Source organism: Ovis aries, chromosome 5 (genome assembly GCF_016772045.2).
Source record: "Ovis aries strain OAR_USU_Benz2616 breed Rambouillet chromosome 5, ARS-UI_Ramb_v3.0, whole genome shotgun sequence".
In the NCBI taxonomy this organism is placed as follows: Eukaryota; Metazoa; Chordata; class Mammalia; order Artiodactyla; family Bovidae; genus Ovis; species Ovis aries.
In genome coordinates this window covers 78207251-78224082 of record NC_056058.1, presented here as the reverse complement: position 1 = coordinate 78224082, position 16832 = coordinate 78207251, and the positions used below count along the sequence as shown (strand labels likewise).

At 39.4% G+C, this 16832-nt stretch overlaps 1 protein-coding gene across 2 annotated transcripts in view; it reads right to left on the bottom strand.

Annotated features, from left to right (window-relative positions):
- FAM151B (family with sequence similarity 151 member B) overlaps positions 1-15835 on the bottom strand; it is a 33085-nt gene extending 17250 nt beyond the window's left edge. Inside the window, exons 1-3 of one of the 2 annotated variants that reach the window (XM_042250721.2) lie at positions 15711-15835; positions 10723-10848; positions 173-356 (exon numbers count right to left, since the gene is read on the bottom strand). In XM_042250721.2, coding sequence (XP_042106655.1) covers positions 173-356; positions 10723-10848; positions 15711-15735 — 335 coding nt within the window. In that variant the 5' untranslated portion in view covers positions 15736-15835. The remainder of the gene's footprint in view (positions 1-172; positions 357-10722; positions 10849-15710) is intronic. The other variant, XM_004009052.6, reaches the window with a different exon arrangement.
- Positions 15836-16832: the final 997 nt, after the last annotated feature.

Sequence of the window (16832 nt, the reverse complement as noted above, 5' to 3'; positions counted from 1 at the left end):
CAGAAAACTCTGTGGATCTTTGGTTCATTCCTGAAAAATATTACTTTGCAATTTCATTTTCAGTTTAGATAGAGTATAAAGTTACTTAGGTACAAATATATGAAGTTACTGATTTTTTCCCCTTATTGTTATTCTATAACAACCAGGAGACTGAACATGTTTGTACAAATACCTCTTAAAATCCAGCTTTATGCCTTTATTGCTTTTAATAACTTCAGCCAGCCATTCCTGTAATGTATTATCACTGTTTATTTCTGGAGGATGGGCCATGATTGGCTGGCCATGTTCTGATCTCTCACTTGGAAGAATGACATCGGCCTCTATCATATGAGCAGTACCTGTCCACATAAAAGAATCTATGTTAGTGTTAATAGAGACTACAGCAGACAGCATGTCCAGTATCCTTTTGAGGAAGATAAAAAGGAGGAAAGAAAATAATATTTACTGAGAAATAACTAAGTGCCAGGTACTATGTCAGGCCTTGCACGTTGCCCTTGTTTGTTAGTCATGAGCAAACAGGTGGTTAGGAGTTAAATATCTTTGCCTAGGTCACACTCAAACTGTTGTCCTAATATTTAATTTCTTCCCAGTACACAGCAAAGTGAGTATTCAAGAGGAGGCTTCGTAAGTATTTGTTGAAGCTTCTGAGAACACAAAGAGTACTTTTATCTTCTCCTTCCTGAAATTAGAAACTACAGACGTTTATTGTTTATGTTTGAAACTCTATGCTATAGATTGAATTCTTTGACCCAAAGCTTAGCTACTATGTAAAAGCACACATCCCTGGAATGGGTAAGAAGCTTCACTAGCCACCTAGTGTGACTTAGCACGCTTTGGTGGACTAACTTCAAAGATGTCTGACAACAATTCCTGCTATCTATCTTCTCATCTCTTTCTCTTCCCCTTGAGTCTGGGTTGGTTTTGTGACTTGCTTTGACCACCAAAAGAAAGTGGAAACAAAACTGTCAGTTCTAGGCTTAGCTCTTAAAAGGTCTGGCAGCTTCTGCTTCTGTCCTCTGGAAAGCCAGTTACCATGTAAAGAAGTTCAGGTAAGAATTCTGAAGACTCAGAAACCACACAGAGAGAGAGAGAAGTCATATAGAAGAAAACTAAGGCTTCATGCCTGACAGACAGCATTAGGTCTCTGACACGTGAGTGAGGCCACTGCAAAATTTCCAGGCCTAGTTGAGCAACAGCCAAGTGCAGCAACATGTCCTCATCCTATTCCACATGGAAGAGAAGAACCACTATCTGACCCACAAAATCAGCAAAAATAAGTCACTGTTATTTAAAGCCACTAAGTTTGGGAGGTAATTTATTACACAGTAATATAAAACATGCAGAAATAGTTATCTGGACGCGGGGCACTGAAATGTGTGACACTGGCTTTGGGATCCAGCAGATTCTAGAAAGGCACTGTCAACAGAGGTTGGAAGAGCAGTGAGAAAATTATTTTTACATCGTGGTGAAACTTCTGGCAACACTGGCACTTGTAGCAACTGGTGGAAGATAGATAGGATATCTAATGAATTTGTGGATTTAGCTAAGGAGGTTTCCAGGCAGAATGTTGAAAGCGTTAATTGGCTTCTTTTAGTTCCTATGATAAAGGATGGGAAGAAAGAGCTGAGTCAAATAATTAGCTGTTTAGATTTTAAGCAGCATAAAGAGGAAATATTTCCAGCTCAGAACTCATGTGAGTTAGAAAATAAAACCACTCTCTCCATCTGGCGAAAGATTCTCAAAGGAAGAGAAAGCCTCAGTCCAAAAGTCAAGTCCAGGATGCTGCTAGGAAACTATAGCCTCAGGATCAAGGCCAAATCAAGGATACAACGACAGGACACTTTATTAAGACCTAAGAAATATGGAGCCTCAGATACCAATATAGCTAGATAAAAGAATTTATAGAATCTTAAGGGTGTTATCCCATAGCACTCTAACTAGCAAACCAAAGCAGAGAGAGACCTGCCTCAAAGAGATTTGGCAGTAAGGCTTTTGACTAAAGGGATGGTTTATAACTTGATATATAAAAATCCCAGTACATTTTTAATAGAGCTGTTATAGACTTGGACCTGAACAAAGAGAGAGAGTTAAAATGAAAAGAGGTCTGTTGTTGCTGTTGTTCAGTTGCTAAGCCATGTCCGACTCTTTGCAACCCCATCAACTGCAGCATGCCAGGCTCCTCTGTCCTCCACTATTGCCTGGAGTTTGCTCAAATTCATGTCCATTGAGTCAGTGATGCTATCTAACCATCTCATCCTTTGCCACTCCCTTCTTTTGCCTTCAACCTTTCCCAGCATCAAAGTCTTTTCTAATGAGTCAGCTCTTCGCATCAGGTGGCCAAAGTATTGGAGCTTCAGCTTCAGCATCAGTCCTTCCAATGAATATTCAGGACTGATTTCCTTTAAGATTGACTGGTTTGATCTCCTTCCAGTCCAAGGGACTCTCAAGAGTCTTCTCCAACACCACAGTTCAAAAGCATCAATTCTTTAGTACTCAGTCTTCTTTACGGTGGAACTCTCACATCCATACATGACTACGGGAAAAACCATAGCTTTGACTAGATGGACTTTTGTCAGCAGTGATGTCTCTGCTTTTTAATACACCGTCTAGGTTTGGCACAGCTTTCCTTTCAAGAAGTAAGCATCTTTTAATTTCATTGCTGCGATCACCATCTGCAGTGATTTTAGAGCTCAAGAAAATAAAATCTGTCACTGCTTCCACTTTTTCCTCTTCTACTTACCATGAAGTGATGGGACTGGTTGCCATGATTTTAGTTTTTCAAATGGTGAGTTCTACCAGCTTTTTCACTCTCCTCTTTTACCCTTATCAAGAGGTTTTCTCATTCCTCTTTGTTTTCTGCAATTAGAGTCGTATGAGCTGCATATCTGGTTGTTATTTCTGCTGCCAATCTTGATTCCAGCTTGTGATTTATCCAGCCTGGCATTTCACATGATGTACTCTGCATAGATGTTAAATAAGCAGGGTGACAATATACAGCCTTGACATACTCCTTTCCCAATGTGGAACCGGTCTGTTGTTCCATGACAGGTTCTAACTGTTGCTTCTTGACCCGCATACAGGTTTCTCAGGAGGCAGGTAAGGTGGTCTGGTATTCCCATCTCTTTCAGAATTTTCCAGTTTGTTGTGATCTACACCATCGAAGGCTTTAATGTAGTCAATGAAGCAGAAGTAGATGTTTTTTCTGGAAATCCTTTGGTTTCTCTATAATCCAAGGAATGTTGGCAATTTGATCTCTGGTTCCTCTGCCTTTTCTAAACCCAGCTGGTATATCTGGAAGTTCTCAGTTTACATACTGCTTAAGCCCAACTTGAAGGACTTTGAAAAGAAGTCTATGAACTCTCCAATTTCTACAGGCAGGAAATAGGCTGAAAAAGTTGCTCAGCTGCACATACAGGTGATTTTCCAATAAGTGCATGAAGAGATGCTCAACATCATTAATCTTCAGGGAAATGCAAATCTAAACTACAATGAGCTACCAACTCACAAACGCTAGGACGACTATGATGAAAAAGACAGACAATAACTAATTTTGACAAGGACATGCGGAAATTGGAAACATCATTCACTTTGCTGGTGAAAATATAAGAACCCACTCAGCTGCTTCAGAAAAGCTTGGTAGTTTCTCAAAAAAAGTTAAAGAGAGCTATATTTAACATGAAATAGGTCAAGCTTCTGGCTAATTTTATAAGTCACACAAACATGATTTCTCAGCAAAGTGGTATTTAGTATAACATATGCAGGCATTCCGTCCTGTCTATCAGTGTTGTTGTAAAGGAATACATAGGCTTTGGAATTCCTTAAAAGTAATAGTCAGTTTCTCCATTTATTAACTCCATTCATTTCCTAGGGGTTAGAAAAACAAATTGCTAAACGGCAATGTCAAGAGTCTCAGGCTCCATGTAAATTATGTTCCTGATGGTTTCTTTTAAGAATAAGAATGGAAGCTATGTAGTAAGGGTAACAGATCACGGTGGCTTGGACTAGGGTGAAGACAAAAGAGATGGAGAGATGTGGACTAATTCAAAATGTATTTTGGAATAGAATTATAATGTCCAATAGAGTAGATACAAGAAAAAACAAAAAACAAAGAATAGATGACTCACAGATTACTGGTTTAAGAATATATGCAGATTATGGTGCCATTTACGGAGAGAGGAAGGATCATAGGAAATGCAGGTTAGCAGACACAATTAAGAATGTGATGCACATTCAGTTCAGTTCAGTCACTCAGCTGGGTCCGACTCTTTGCGACCCCATTGACTGCAGCATGCCAGGCCTCCCTGTCCATCACCCACTCCCTGAGCCTACTCAAACTCATGTTCATCGAGTCGGTGATGCCATCCAACCATTTCATCCTCTGTCGTCCCCTTCTCCTCTCTCCTTCAACCTATCCCAGCATCAGGGTCTTCTCTAGTGAGTCAGTTCTCCACATCAGGTGGCCAAAGTATTGGAGCTTCGGCTTCAGCATCAGCCCTTCCAGTGAATATTCAGGACTGATTTCCTTTAGAATTGACTGGTTTGATCTCCTTGCAGTCCAAGGGACGCTCAAGAGTCTTCTCCAACACCACAGTTGAAAAGCATCAATTCTTTGATGCTCAGTTTTCTTTATAGTCCAACTCTCATATCCATACATGACTACTGGAAAAATCATAGCTTTGACTAGACAGACCTTTGTTGGCAAAGTAATGTCTCTGCTTTTTAATATGCTGTCTAGGTTGGTCATAACTCTTCTTTCAAGGAGCAAGTGTCTTTTAATTTCATGGCTGCAGTCACCATCTGCAGTGATTTTGGAGCCCTAAAATATAAAGTCTCTCACTGTTTCCCTTGTTTCCCCATCTATTTGCCATGAAGTGATTGGACCGGATGCCATGATTAGTTTTCTGAATGTTGAGTTTTAAGCCAACTTTTTCACCCTCCTCTTTGACTTTCATCAAGAGGCTCTTTAGTTCTTCTTCACTTTCTGTCATAAGGGTGGCATTATCTGTATATCTGAGGTTACTGATATTTCTCCCGGCAATCTTAATTCCATTTCTGCTTCATCCAGCCTGGCATTTCTCATGATGTACTCTGCATAGAAGTTAAATAAGCAGGGTGACAATATACAGCCTTGACACACTCCTTTTCCTATTTGGAAGCAGTCTGTTGTTCCATGTCCAGTTCTAACTGTTGCTTCCTGACCTGCAAACAGATTTCTCAGGAGGCAGGTCAGGTGGTCTGGTATTCCCATCTCTTTAAGAATTTTCCAGGTTGTTGTGACCCACACAATCAAAGGCTTTGGCATAATCAATAAAACAGATGCTTTTCTGGAACTCTCTTGATTTTTCGATGATTCAACGGATGTTGGCTATCTGATCTCTGGTTCCTCTGCCTTTTCTAAATACAGCTTGAACATCTGGAAGTTCACAGTTCACGTATTGCTGAAGCCTGGCTTGGAGAATTTTGAGCATTACTTTACTAGCATGTAAGATGAGTGAAATTGTGTGGTAGCTTGAACATTCTTTGGCATTATCTTTCTTTGGGACTGGAATAAAAACTGACCTTTTTCAGTCCTGTGGCCACTGCTGAGTTTTCCAAATTTGCTGGCATAATGAGGGCAGTACTTTCACAGCATTATCTTTTAGGATTTGAAATAGCTCAACTGGAATTCCATCAACTCCACTAGCCTTGTTCGTAGTGATGCTTTCTAAGGCCCGCTTGACTTCACATTCCAGGATGTCTGGCTCTAGGTGAGTGATCACACCATCGTGATTATCTGAGTTGTGAAGACCTTTTTTGTATAGTTCTTCCGTGTATTCTTGCCACCTCTTCTTATATATCTTCTGCTTCTGTTAGGTCCATATCATTTCTTCTTTTATTGTGCCCATCTTTGCATGAAATGTTCCCTTGGTATCTCTAAGACCTCTCTAGTCTTTCCCATTCTATTGTTTTCCTCTATTTCTTTGCACTGATCACTGAGGAAGGCTTTCTTATCTCCTTGCTATTCTTTGGAACTCTGCATTCAGATGGGTATATCTTTCCTTTTCTCCTTTGCCTTTTGCTGCTCTTCTTTTCACAGCTATTTGTAAGGCCTCCCAGACAACCATTTTGCCTTTTTGCATTTCTTTTTCTTGGGAATGGTCTTGATCCCTGTCCCCTGTAGGATATTAGGAACCTCCGTCCATAGTTCTTCAGGCTATCTATCAGATCTAATCTCTTGAATCTATTTCTCACTTCCACTGTATAATCATAAGGGATTTGATTTAGGTCATACCTGAATGGTCTAGTGGTTTTCCCTACTTTCTTCAATTTCAGTCTGAATTTGGCAATAAGGAGTTCATGATCTGAGCCACAGTCAGCTCCCAGTCTTGTTTTTGCTGACTGTATAGAGCTTCTCCATCTTTGGCTGCAAAGAATATAATCAGTCCGATTTCAGTATTGACCATCTGGTGATGTCCATGTGTAAAGTCTCCTCTTGTGTTGTTGGAAGAGGATGTTTGCTATGACCAGTGCATTCTCTTGGCAAAACTCTGTTAGTCTTTGCTCTGCTTCATTCTGTACTCCAAGGCCAAATTTGTCTGTTACTCCAGTTATCTCTTGAAGTCATACTTTTGCATTCCAGTATCCTATAATGAAAAGGACATCTTATTTGGGTGTTAGTTCTAAAAGGTAGTGTGGGTCTTCATAGAACCGTCAACTTCAGCTTTTTCAGCATTACTGGTTGGAGCACAGACTTGGATTACTGTGATACTGAATGGTTTGCCCTGGAAACAAACAGAGGTCACCCTGTTGTTTTTGAGACTGCATCCAACCACTGCATTTCAGACTCTTGTCAACTATGAGGGCTAGTCCATTTCTAAGGGATTCTTGCCCACAGTAGTAGATATAGTGGTCATCTGAGTTAAATTCACCCCTTCCGGTCCATTTTAGTTCACTGATTCCTAAAATGTTGATGTTCACTCTTGCAATGTTCTGTTTGACCACTTCCAATTTGCCTTGATTCATAGACCTAACATTCCAGGTTCCTACGCAATATTGTTCTTTACAACATCAGACTTTACTTCCATCAGCAGTCACATCCACAACTGGGTGTTGTTAAATGCTTTGACTCCATCTCTTCATTCTTTCTGGAGCTATTTCTCCACTGTTCTACAGTAGCATATTGGGCACCTACCAACCTGGGGAGTTCATCTTTCACTGTCCTGTCTTTTTGCCTTTTCATACTGTTCATGGGGTTCTCAAGGCAGGAATACTGAAGTGGTTTGCCATTCCCTTCTGCAGTGGACCACGTTTTGTCAGAACTCTCCACCATGACCCATCTGTCTTGGGTGGCCCACAGGGCATGGCTCATAGTTTCACTGAGTTAGACAAGGCTGTTGTCCATGTGATCAGTTTGATTAGTTTTCTGTGATTGTGGTTTCCATTCTGTCTGCCCTGTGCTGGATGAGAATAAGAGGCTTATGGAAGCTTCCTGATGGGAGAGACTTACTGAGGGGGAAATTGGGTCTTGTTCTGATGGGTGGGGCCATGCTCAGTGAATCTTTAATCCAATTTTCTGTTGATGCACAAGAACTCTCTAAGTGAAAACAGCAAATAAGAAGTTGGAGAGACTAGTGCTCGGAAGAGAGGGAAGCCTGGCCTGGAGACATGTATGTGAGTTGCCCAGCCTCTCTCCCTATTCTCCCACCAATGGCTGTTGGGTAGAAGGCTTTTGAAGGTCAGGGTATGCCTCTGCTTTGGGAGACTGCCTGGTCACCATGTTTCCCATCTCAGGGAGAGTCACAGGAAGAAGTCTGCACATCAAGATTAACACTGCAACCACAGGAACCCCAACTTTTGACAAGAGCCAGACAATAGAAAACAGCTTTGGGTTTTTTTGTGATTTTCTACACAAGGAAATCCCAAACAGACGCTACTTACACTAAAACAAAACTCAAAGAAATATGTTTATAGAAATCAAGTTAAAGTTATCTATCTTGCTTATACTATTTACATTCCTAATGCAGCAATTTACTATATTTTTACTAATACATTTAGTTGTGACTATAGTCACACTTTTCCTAAATAAGTTACAAAGGTTTTTTTTAAAAAACTACATTTTTTATTCTCAAAGAGATTTAATAATTTCTATTTTTAACCAACATTTCTTTTAATATACATTTAAAAAATCTACATGCAGAAATGTTATAACGAAAAATAACATTATATGTAATAACTTTTGTAAACAATTTTGCCTATTCTGAGATCAGCTGTGTTGACAATGCAACTCTTTTGTCGACAAATGGCACTTCTACATTGTTCCTCCTGTACTTTGCTTTTTTAAATCACAGACATTGTTGAAAATCCAATATCACATATTAATGAAAACAGAAACAGCTTCATTAATAACAGTCGTACTAAATTTAAATATTCTGGAAGAAATGAAATAAAGCAGTGTAATACATGTCTCCAGGAACCTGTTTTCTTTCCTCTGTATTTGAAAGAAATTTCAAGATTAGCCAGGACTGAAAAAAGGGACTTGATGGGGTCGCAAAGAGTCGGACACGACTGAGCGACTGAACTGAACTGAACTGAACACCCAAAAGTATAAAACTTGGGGTTCTGGTTGACTAGGAGAAAGTAAAGAGGATATTATCTGAAAACTAAGTAACCTATGAAAAATTCCCAGATCAACAGCAAACTGCCAGCAATTGGAAATGACTTCCATTGATTATTTTTAAAATAAGGCTAGAAGTAGTCATATTTAATTAAATTATTTCTAGGTCTGAGACTTCTACATTTACTATTACAAAGAATAAAATTTAAAGATTGCTTCTAAATTTTTAGCTGTTACAGAGAAATCCAATTTATTTTCTGCTTTGATTTTTATATTGTCAAAAAGGTTGAGACTGTCTATATCAACTTATGAATTACAATCATTTAGCTGTAAAATCTTTTTATTTTCTAAATATAAAACTATATTGTCTGCAAATAATAGATATATTTCTTCCTATTTTCTTCTATTTTTAAAAATTGATATATAATTCACAAGCTATAAAATTACTCTTTTAAAGCATACCATTTAGTGGTTTTCAGAATATTCAGAAGGTTGTGTGACCATCATGCGTGCGTACATGCTCAGTCACTTCAGTCATGTCCGACTATTTGCAACGTTACAGACTGTAGCCCACCAGGCTCCTCTGTCCGTGGGATTCTCCAGGCAAGAATACTGGAGTGGGTTGCCATGCCCTCCTCCAGGGATCTTCCGGATTCAGGGATTGAGTCCACTTCTCTAACACCTCCTGCACTGGCAGTGCCGTTCTTTACCACTAGAGCCACCTGGAAAGCCCTGTGCAACCACTAGCACCATCTAATTCCAGAAAAATTTTATCATTCCAAAACAAAACCTGTACCCACTAGCATTTACTCCCCAGCCCCTATTCATTTCAGCTCCAGGAAGCCATTAATCAATGTTTTCCTTAAGCATTGCTTCTGCTAAAATTTATTTATGAAAAAACCACAGTTAGGTTATTATATGCTAGGCACTGTTTTAATTATAAGGTATTAAATATTAGAAGACAAATTTCTTCCCTTTGAAAAGCAACTAAAAATAATATCTTTTCAATAAAAGAAACTATCCAGATACACTATCCAGATACACAATTGAGTTGGATGTGTAAATTGAGTAAATTTGTAGATTTTTACAATAAAATATGAGATTACACGGAGAAGGCAATGGCACCCGACTCCAGTACTCTTGCCTGGAAAATCCCATGGACGGAGGAGCCTGGTAGGCTACAGTCTATGGGGTTGCTAAGAGTCAGACACGACTGAGCAACTTCACTTTCACTCTTTACTTTCATGCACTGGAGAAGGAAATGGCAACCCACTCCAGTGTTCTTGCCTGGAGAATCCCAGGGACGGGGGAGCCTGATGGGCTGCCGTCTATGGGGTCCCACAGAGTCGGACACGACTGAAGCGACTTAGCAGCAGCAGCAGCATGAGATTACAAGAAAATCTTTCTGCTGGAACAGGGCACTTCAAGCTATGCCCCATCCCTCTCATGATACACCTTCATTCTCCCACACTGCTGTAGCCAAAAGGGGTACTTCACAGGAAAAGGCTAACTAAACTGCTATAGTGTTCATCTACATAAGATTACAGATGGAGTTAGCAAACCCAAAAGCTTGGTTTCTAGCCCAGGCATAAATACTGCCCAGGGCATTATAAATTAGCATTTAATGGCTTCATTCATCCATTCAACAAATATTTTTGAGCCTCTCCTGAGCAAGCTGTGAAAGACACAGAAATACGTGTGACATACAATCGTGATCTTAAACATTTTACTTAAATCACTACTATATATAAGCAATGGAGAAGGCAATGGCAACCCACTCCAGTGTTCTTGCCTGGAGAATCCCAGGGACGGGGGAGCCTCGTGGGCTTCCGTCTACGGGGTCACACAGAGTCAGACACGACTGAAGCAACTTAGCATATATAAGCAATTGTAATAATACATGAGAACTTTAAATAAGGCATAGTAAAGGAAAATCATTTCTGGAAAATGAGGAGGTTCTTCCATTAGGAAAATTTGTTCATTTTGTAAATAAAATGAGATCTTTTATAAGAATGTTTACGTTAGCCAAGAATTTACACTAAAATCATCTAAGACTCTGGTACCTGCAAATATAACCAGATTTTTTAAAACAAATTGAATTCATCCAAGTACAAGGAATACTGACTTACTTCTCAGTGCCTCATTCACTTGCATCTTGTGGTTAGCTGCATGATACCAGATGATTTGGGCGCCATCTTCTGTTGTGATCTGGTTATTTCTCAGAAAATATTCCAGTATATTTTCACTCCAAGATCCTAAAATGACAGCATTGATATTAAAAATAATTTTATAGGGTATTTTTTAATAAAAAGGGCACAGCATATGTTGATGGAGAAAAATAAAGCAATAAAACTGAGAAAAGATTTTAAAAACTTAAGAACCAGTATCAAGATGGGCTTCCCAGGTGGCGCTAGTGGTAAAGAATCTGCTTGCCAATGCAGGAGATGCAAGAGATGAGGGTTCGATCCCTGGGTAGGGAAGATCCCCTGGAGGAGGGCATGGCAATCCACCCCAGTATTCTTGCCTGGAGAATCCTATGGACAGGAAAGCCTGGTGGGCTACAGTCCATAGGGTCACAAAGAGTCAGACATGACTGAAACGACTCAGCACACATTCAGATATGACAAATATAAAGATATATATATATATATTTATATATAAATATGCTATAAATGTGGAATAGGAAATGGCAACCCACTGCAGTATTCTTGCCTGGAGGATCCCATGGACAGAGGAGCCTGGGGTCACAAAGAATTGGACACGACTGAGTACACACACATGCATGCTATATATGATGTAAGTAATAATCAGTAAACATTTAGGATAGTCTGAGCCTCAGACATGTAAAGAAAAATGCAGGAAGGAAAAAAAAACTGTTAAGCAGCAGACATTTTAATGCAGGAATTTTCACATGGTATCTTCTCCAATTCTAGCCCCATAATTAAGTAAAATGTATGTAAAGCCAAAGCTATATTAAAAACATCAAAATTTTGTAGAACTTAAACTCTCCACCTGAGGCTCCATTCTATATTTATATTAACCATTAGAATTTTAAATTATACATTTAAGCATGCATGCATGCTAAATCGCGTCAGTTGTGTCTGACTCTTTTCGACCCTATGGACTGTAGTCCATTAGGCTCCTCTGTCCATGGGATTCTCCAGGCAAGAATACTGGAGTGGGTTGCCATGCTCTCCTCCAGGGGATCTTTCCCACACAGGGATCAAACCCACTGTCTCTTATGTCTCCTGCATTGACAGGTAGGTTCTTTATCACTAGCGACACCTGGGAAGCCCAACATTTAAGCATATTCGCCTTCAAATTACGAGTGTCAGCAATACTTATGAAAAGTAAATTCTGAGTTAGTATTTCTAGATTTCTCTAGCATGTACAAATATGCATAATTCCTGTATCTTTCGACTACTTTTTGGCAGACCAGATTTTTTTTTAATTAGGCATTAAAATGTGTGAGTTAATTTAGTTAAGACTAAAATACTTGAATCAGTTCTACTCCATATAATGCCATATCCCACTGAAAGAGAAAGTGTTAGTCACTCAGTTGTATCCGACTCTTTGCAACCCCTTGGACTGTAGGCCACTAGGCTCTTCTGTCCGTGGGATTCTCCAGGCAAGAATACTGGAGGTTGCCATTTCCTTCGCCAGGGGACCTTCCCAACCCAGGGATCGAACTCTGGTCTCCTGCATTGCAGGCAGATTCTTTACTGTCTGAGCCACCGGGAAAGCCCCCATAACAAGGAGAAAAGGTTGAAAAACAGTAGGAGTTATCTATAACCTTACCTCCCCAATTTTTGTTCACTGTTTTGAACATTTAAGTACCTACCAAATAACTACAAATTCCCTATGCATAAGAGTATGTCTTCCATTAATTGTTTATTAATTCTATATAACAACAGTTTAAAAATTTAATGATGGCCATTATAAACTGCTGACAAGACATTGAAAGAAAATAAAATTTCATAAGAGAATGGAAGGGCATATAAAAATAATTTCTAAGTAATATTCATGGAACTTAGTGACCACTCTGTGTATTGGGTTACAGAATAAGGAAAGGGGAGAGTTAATTGTGATATCCACTATCCCCCAAGCAGTCTCTTATAGAAACACACATGTCCCTTTTTAGCATATGCAATAGTCACAGACCTTTCAGACTCAGATGAAAGAAAATATATGGTCATCATTTTTAAAATGTTTAACTTATGCATCTTAAAAAGGCACAGTAATTATTGGCTAAAACAGAAATGTCCAACAATGGGAAGTAATTAAATCACAGTTTATCCTCATGATAAAATATGTAATTGATGTAGCTGTTAAAAATGAAGTTTATGAGATATGTGACTTCCCTGGCAGTCCAGTGGTTAAGACTCTGCACTTCCAATGCAGGGGGTACAGGTTTGATCATTGGTTGGAAACTAAAGATCCCACTAAAGATGCTGTGTGGTGTAGAAAACAAACAAAGAAACAAGAATAAAAACATTCACCCTATGTTCATAGCAGTACTAGTCACAATAGCCAGGTTATGGAAATAACCTAAATGTCCATGGATAGATGAATGGACAAAGAAAATGGGGTACATATATACAATGGAATACTACTCAGTCATAAAAAGAACAAAATAATGCCATTTGCAGCAACATGGATGCAACCAGAATGTTACTTAAGAGTTAGTTTTATATGTCTGCATGTCACAATGAAGACCTAGTACAGAACACCCCCCCAAAAGAGTCAACTGTTTTCCTATTTACAAAGCAATGAGTAAGTGGAAGTTGAAAACACAATACCATTTACATTAAACCACAAAATCAAAACACTTTGGTATAAAGCTAACAAAATATGTAAAGATCTACATGAGGATAAGTACTCTGATGAATGAAATCAAAGAAGAATTAAATAAATGGATAGATATTCCATGTTTATGGATAGGAAGACTCAATATTGTCAAGATGTCAGTTCTTCCCAGCTTAATCTATAGATTCAAGCAATTCCAATCAAAATCCCACCAAGTTATTTTGTGGCTATCAACTAACTGGTCCAAAACCAGTAGCGGGCATAAACTCCATATGTGGAGGGCAAAAACTCAGAATAGTCAATATAATATTGAAAGAGAACAAAGTGATGACTCTATCCAACATTAAGACTTACTATAAAGCTACAGCAATTAAGACAGTGTTGGTTTGGTGAAAGAATAAACAAATAGATCAAAGGACCAAAACAGAGAGGCCCGCAAATAGACCCTCATAAATAGAGGTAACTGATCTTCAATGAAGGCACAAAGGCAATACAATGGGGGAAAAGACAGCCTTTTCAACAAACTTTTTTGTTTTCACACACACACAAAAAAAAATACTAGACACAGAACTCATACTTTCAAAAAAATTAACTCAATACAGATAACAGATCTAAGTGTAAAATTCAAAACTATAAAACTCCTACAAGATAACATAGAAGAAACTATAGATGACCTTCAGTACAGCAATGACTTTTTAGATACAGCACTAAAGGTACCATCCATGAAAGAAATAATGGATAAGCTGGACTTCACTAAAATGAGACACTTGTGCTCTGCAAAAGATAACATCAAGAGAATGAAAAGACAAGCCATAGACTGGGAGAAAACATTTGCAAAAAACATATATGATAAAAGTGTTAATCTAAATATATAAAGAACTCTTAAAACTCAACAATAAGAAAACAATCCCATTAAAAAAAAAAAAAAAAAAGGGCCAAAGACCGTAACAGACACCTTAACAAAGAAGATAGATGGCAACCATATAAAAAGGTGCTCCACTTTTCATCAAACACGAATTAAAACAACAGGGTATAACTACACACATACTAAAATGGCCAAAATCCAGAACACTAGTATATCAAATGCTGGTGAGGATATGGAGTAACAGGAGTCTTCACTCATCGTGTGGGAATGCAAAATGGTATAGCCACTTTAAAATAAAGCTTGCTGGTTTCTTACAAGTCTAAGTATATTCCCATCATACAATCCAGAAATCACCCCTTGATATTTACCCAAAGGAGTTGAAAACTTATGTTCATACAATAACTTGCACACTTATGTTTTTACTAGTTTTATTTACAGCACACTTAGGTTTACAGCAGTTTTATTTACAACTGCCGAAACTTGGAAGCAACCAAGATCTCTCTCAGAATATGAATGGATAAACTGTGGTTCACTCACACAACAGAATTATTGTTTGCTAAAAAGAAATGAGCTCTCAAGCTATAAAAGACATGGGGAAAGCTTAAACACACATTACTAAGTGAAAACAAGCCAATGTGGAGAGCCCATGTACTCTATGATTCCAACTACATGACATTCTGGAAAAGCCAAAAAAAAAAAAAGGAAAAAAATCTATGGATACAATAGAAAGATCACTGATTTTCAGGGGTTGGGGGTAAGAAGATAAGTAGGTAAAGCATAAAGGATTTTTAGGACAGTGAAACTATTTTGTATGATACTCTACCATGGACCATGTCATTCATTATACATTTGTCTAAACTCACAGATCCTGCATCACCAAGAGTGAACAATGTAAATTATGGACTTTGAGTGATTGTGATACATCAAGGCAGGCTCAGAGTTGTAACAAAAGTACCACTCTGAAGAGGAAGGCTGATAATGGGAAGCTATGGATTTGTCCCTAGAGTAGGAAATGGCAAACCACTCCGGTAATTTTGCCTGCAAGATCCCAGGTCATGGGTTCGCGGAGTCCAACACAACTGAGCCTATGTCAGGTAGGGCTGAATGGAGAACCTCCAGGTCCGTCACTTAGTATTCCTAAGAAACTAAAACTGCTCTTTTGAAAAAAAGAAATCCTTTCCAAAAAGGCACAATATTCTTGCCATTCTTGAACACCCCAAAAGCTTTTCGCTAACGCCCACACTGAGAACCAAGACTCTAGGCCAGCTGATTATGGGCACACGTGGAGAACGCGAACCATGAAGATCCAAAATAGGAAGGAGTGCCACCAGAGGAGACTCTCAAAGGCCCCCAACTACGGCACCGGGCCGGAGAAAATGTCCACTCATTGCAAGCCAACAGTGTGGAGCACGGTCTCAGACTCGGAGCCTGGGGAGCCCCGCTTACCAGGGCCCCCGGCGGTCGCTGTCATGGTGACAGTGAGCCTCAGTCTGCGCAGGCGCCGAGGGTGGGCACCGCTGATGACCCGTCACCTGTGGCGAGAAAACCCGACTCGACAGACTAAGAGGAGTGGCCTGCGAGACGGAGGCGGAAGCGGCTGAGGAGCAATGCGCACGCGCAGAGGCTGCAGCTCGAGTTTCGCGGGTGCGCGGTCCTGTTGTTCGCGTCCAAGTGTCGCGCGACTTGCTCTTCTGAAAAGTAGTCACAGTAGTTCTGTAGAACGTCTCGTCAGGGAAGACGGAGGCTGGGTTGAGACGCTAAGTTGCTGCAGTGGGGTACGAATTTCCAAAGTTCGATATAGTTTTTCTTTTTAATTTGATAACATCCTGAAAAATGACATGAAATCATAGCTTCATAAAAATGAGTGTTTCTGCATGAGGAGGCTGAAGTGCTAAGTCAAAATTTTTCTGTTCCCCTCTTCTCGCTGACGGTTTTCATTAGAAATACTATCAGAGTCTCCCACCCAGCGCCTTTGCCCTCTTTAACTCCTTTCCACAACCAAACTGGGTTTGGAAAAAGCGCCAGTGGAATCAGACTGATGAGAATTAACAACGTATCACTACCGTATTCTAGTACTGTAACTAATTGTACTCTGTCAATTGTAAAATTAGGATAACAAATAGCACACGTTACACAAAGGACAAATGGCAGTCCTTCTCGCCCAACTCTTCAGATTTTAACATACGTTAAGTCCAGACGAGTTGTAATTATCTCACTGTGTCTTCAATTAGGGTGGATTTTCTCAAGATCAAAAGATTTCTTGAGTTTCAGAGAACACTAAACTTCAATGACTTCACTTATCTTAAGGAAAAATCTTTCTGGAGAAATAATTGATTGGCTTGTATTTGATCTGCATTTCCTAATGATACAAAATGTTACACATTTAAAGGGTACAATTTACAATTCACTGTAGTCATAGCATTGTGGAGCCAGCACCACAATTTTAGAACGTTTTCATCATCCAAAGCAGTCACTCCCCATTTTCTTCCGAACTTTCAGCTCAGTTCAGTTGCTTAGTCATGTCTGACTCTTAAGAGACCACATGAACTGCAGCATGCCAAGCCTCCC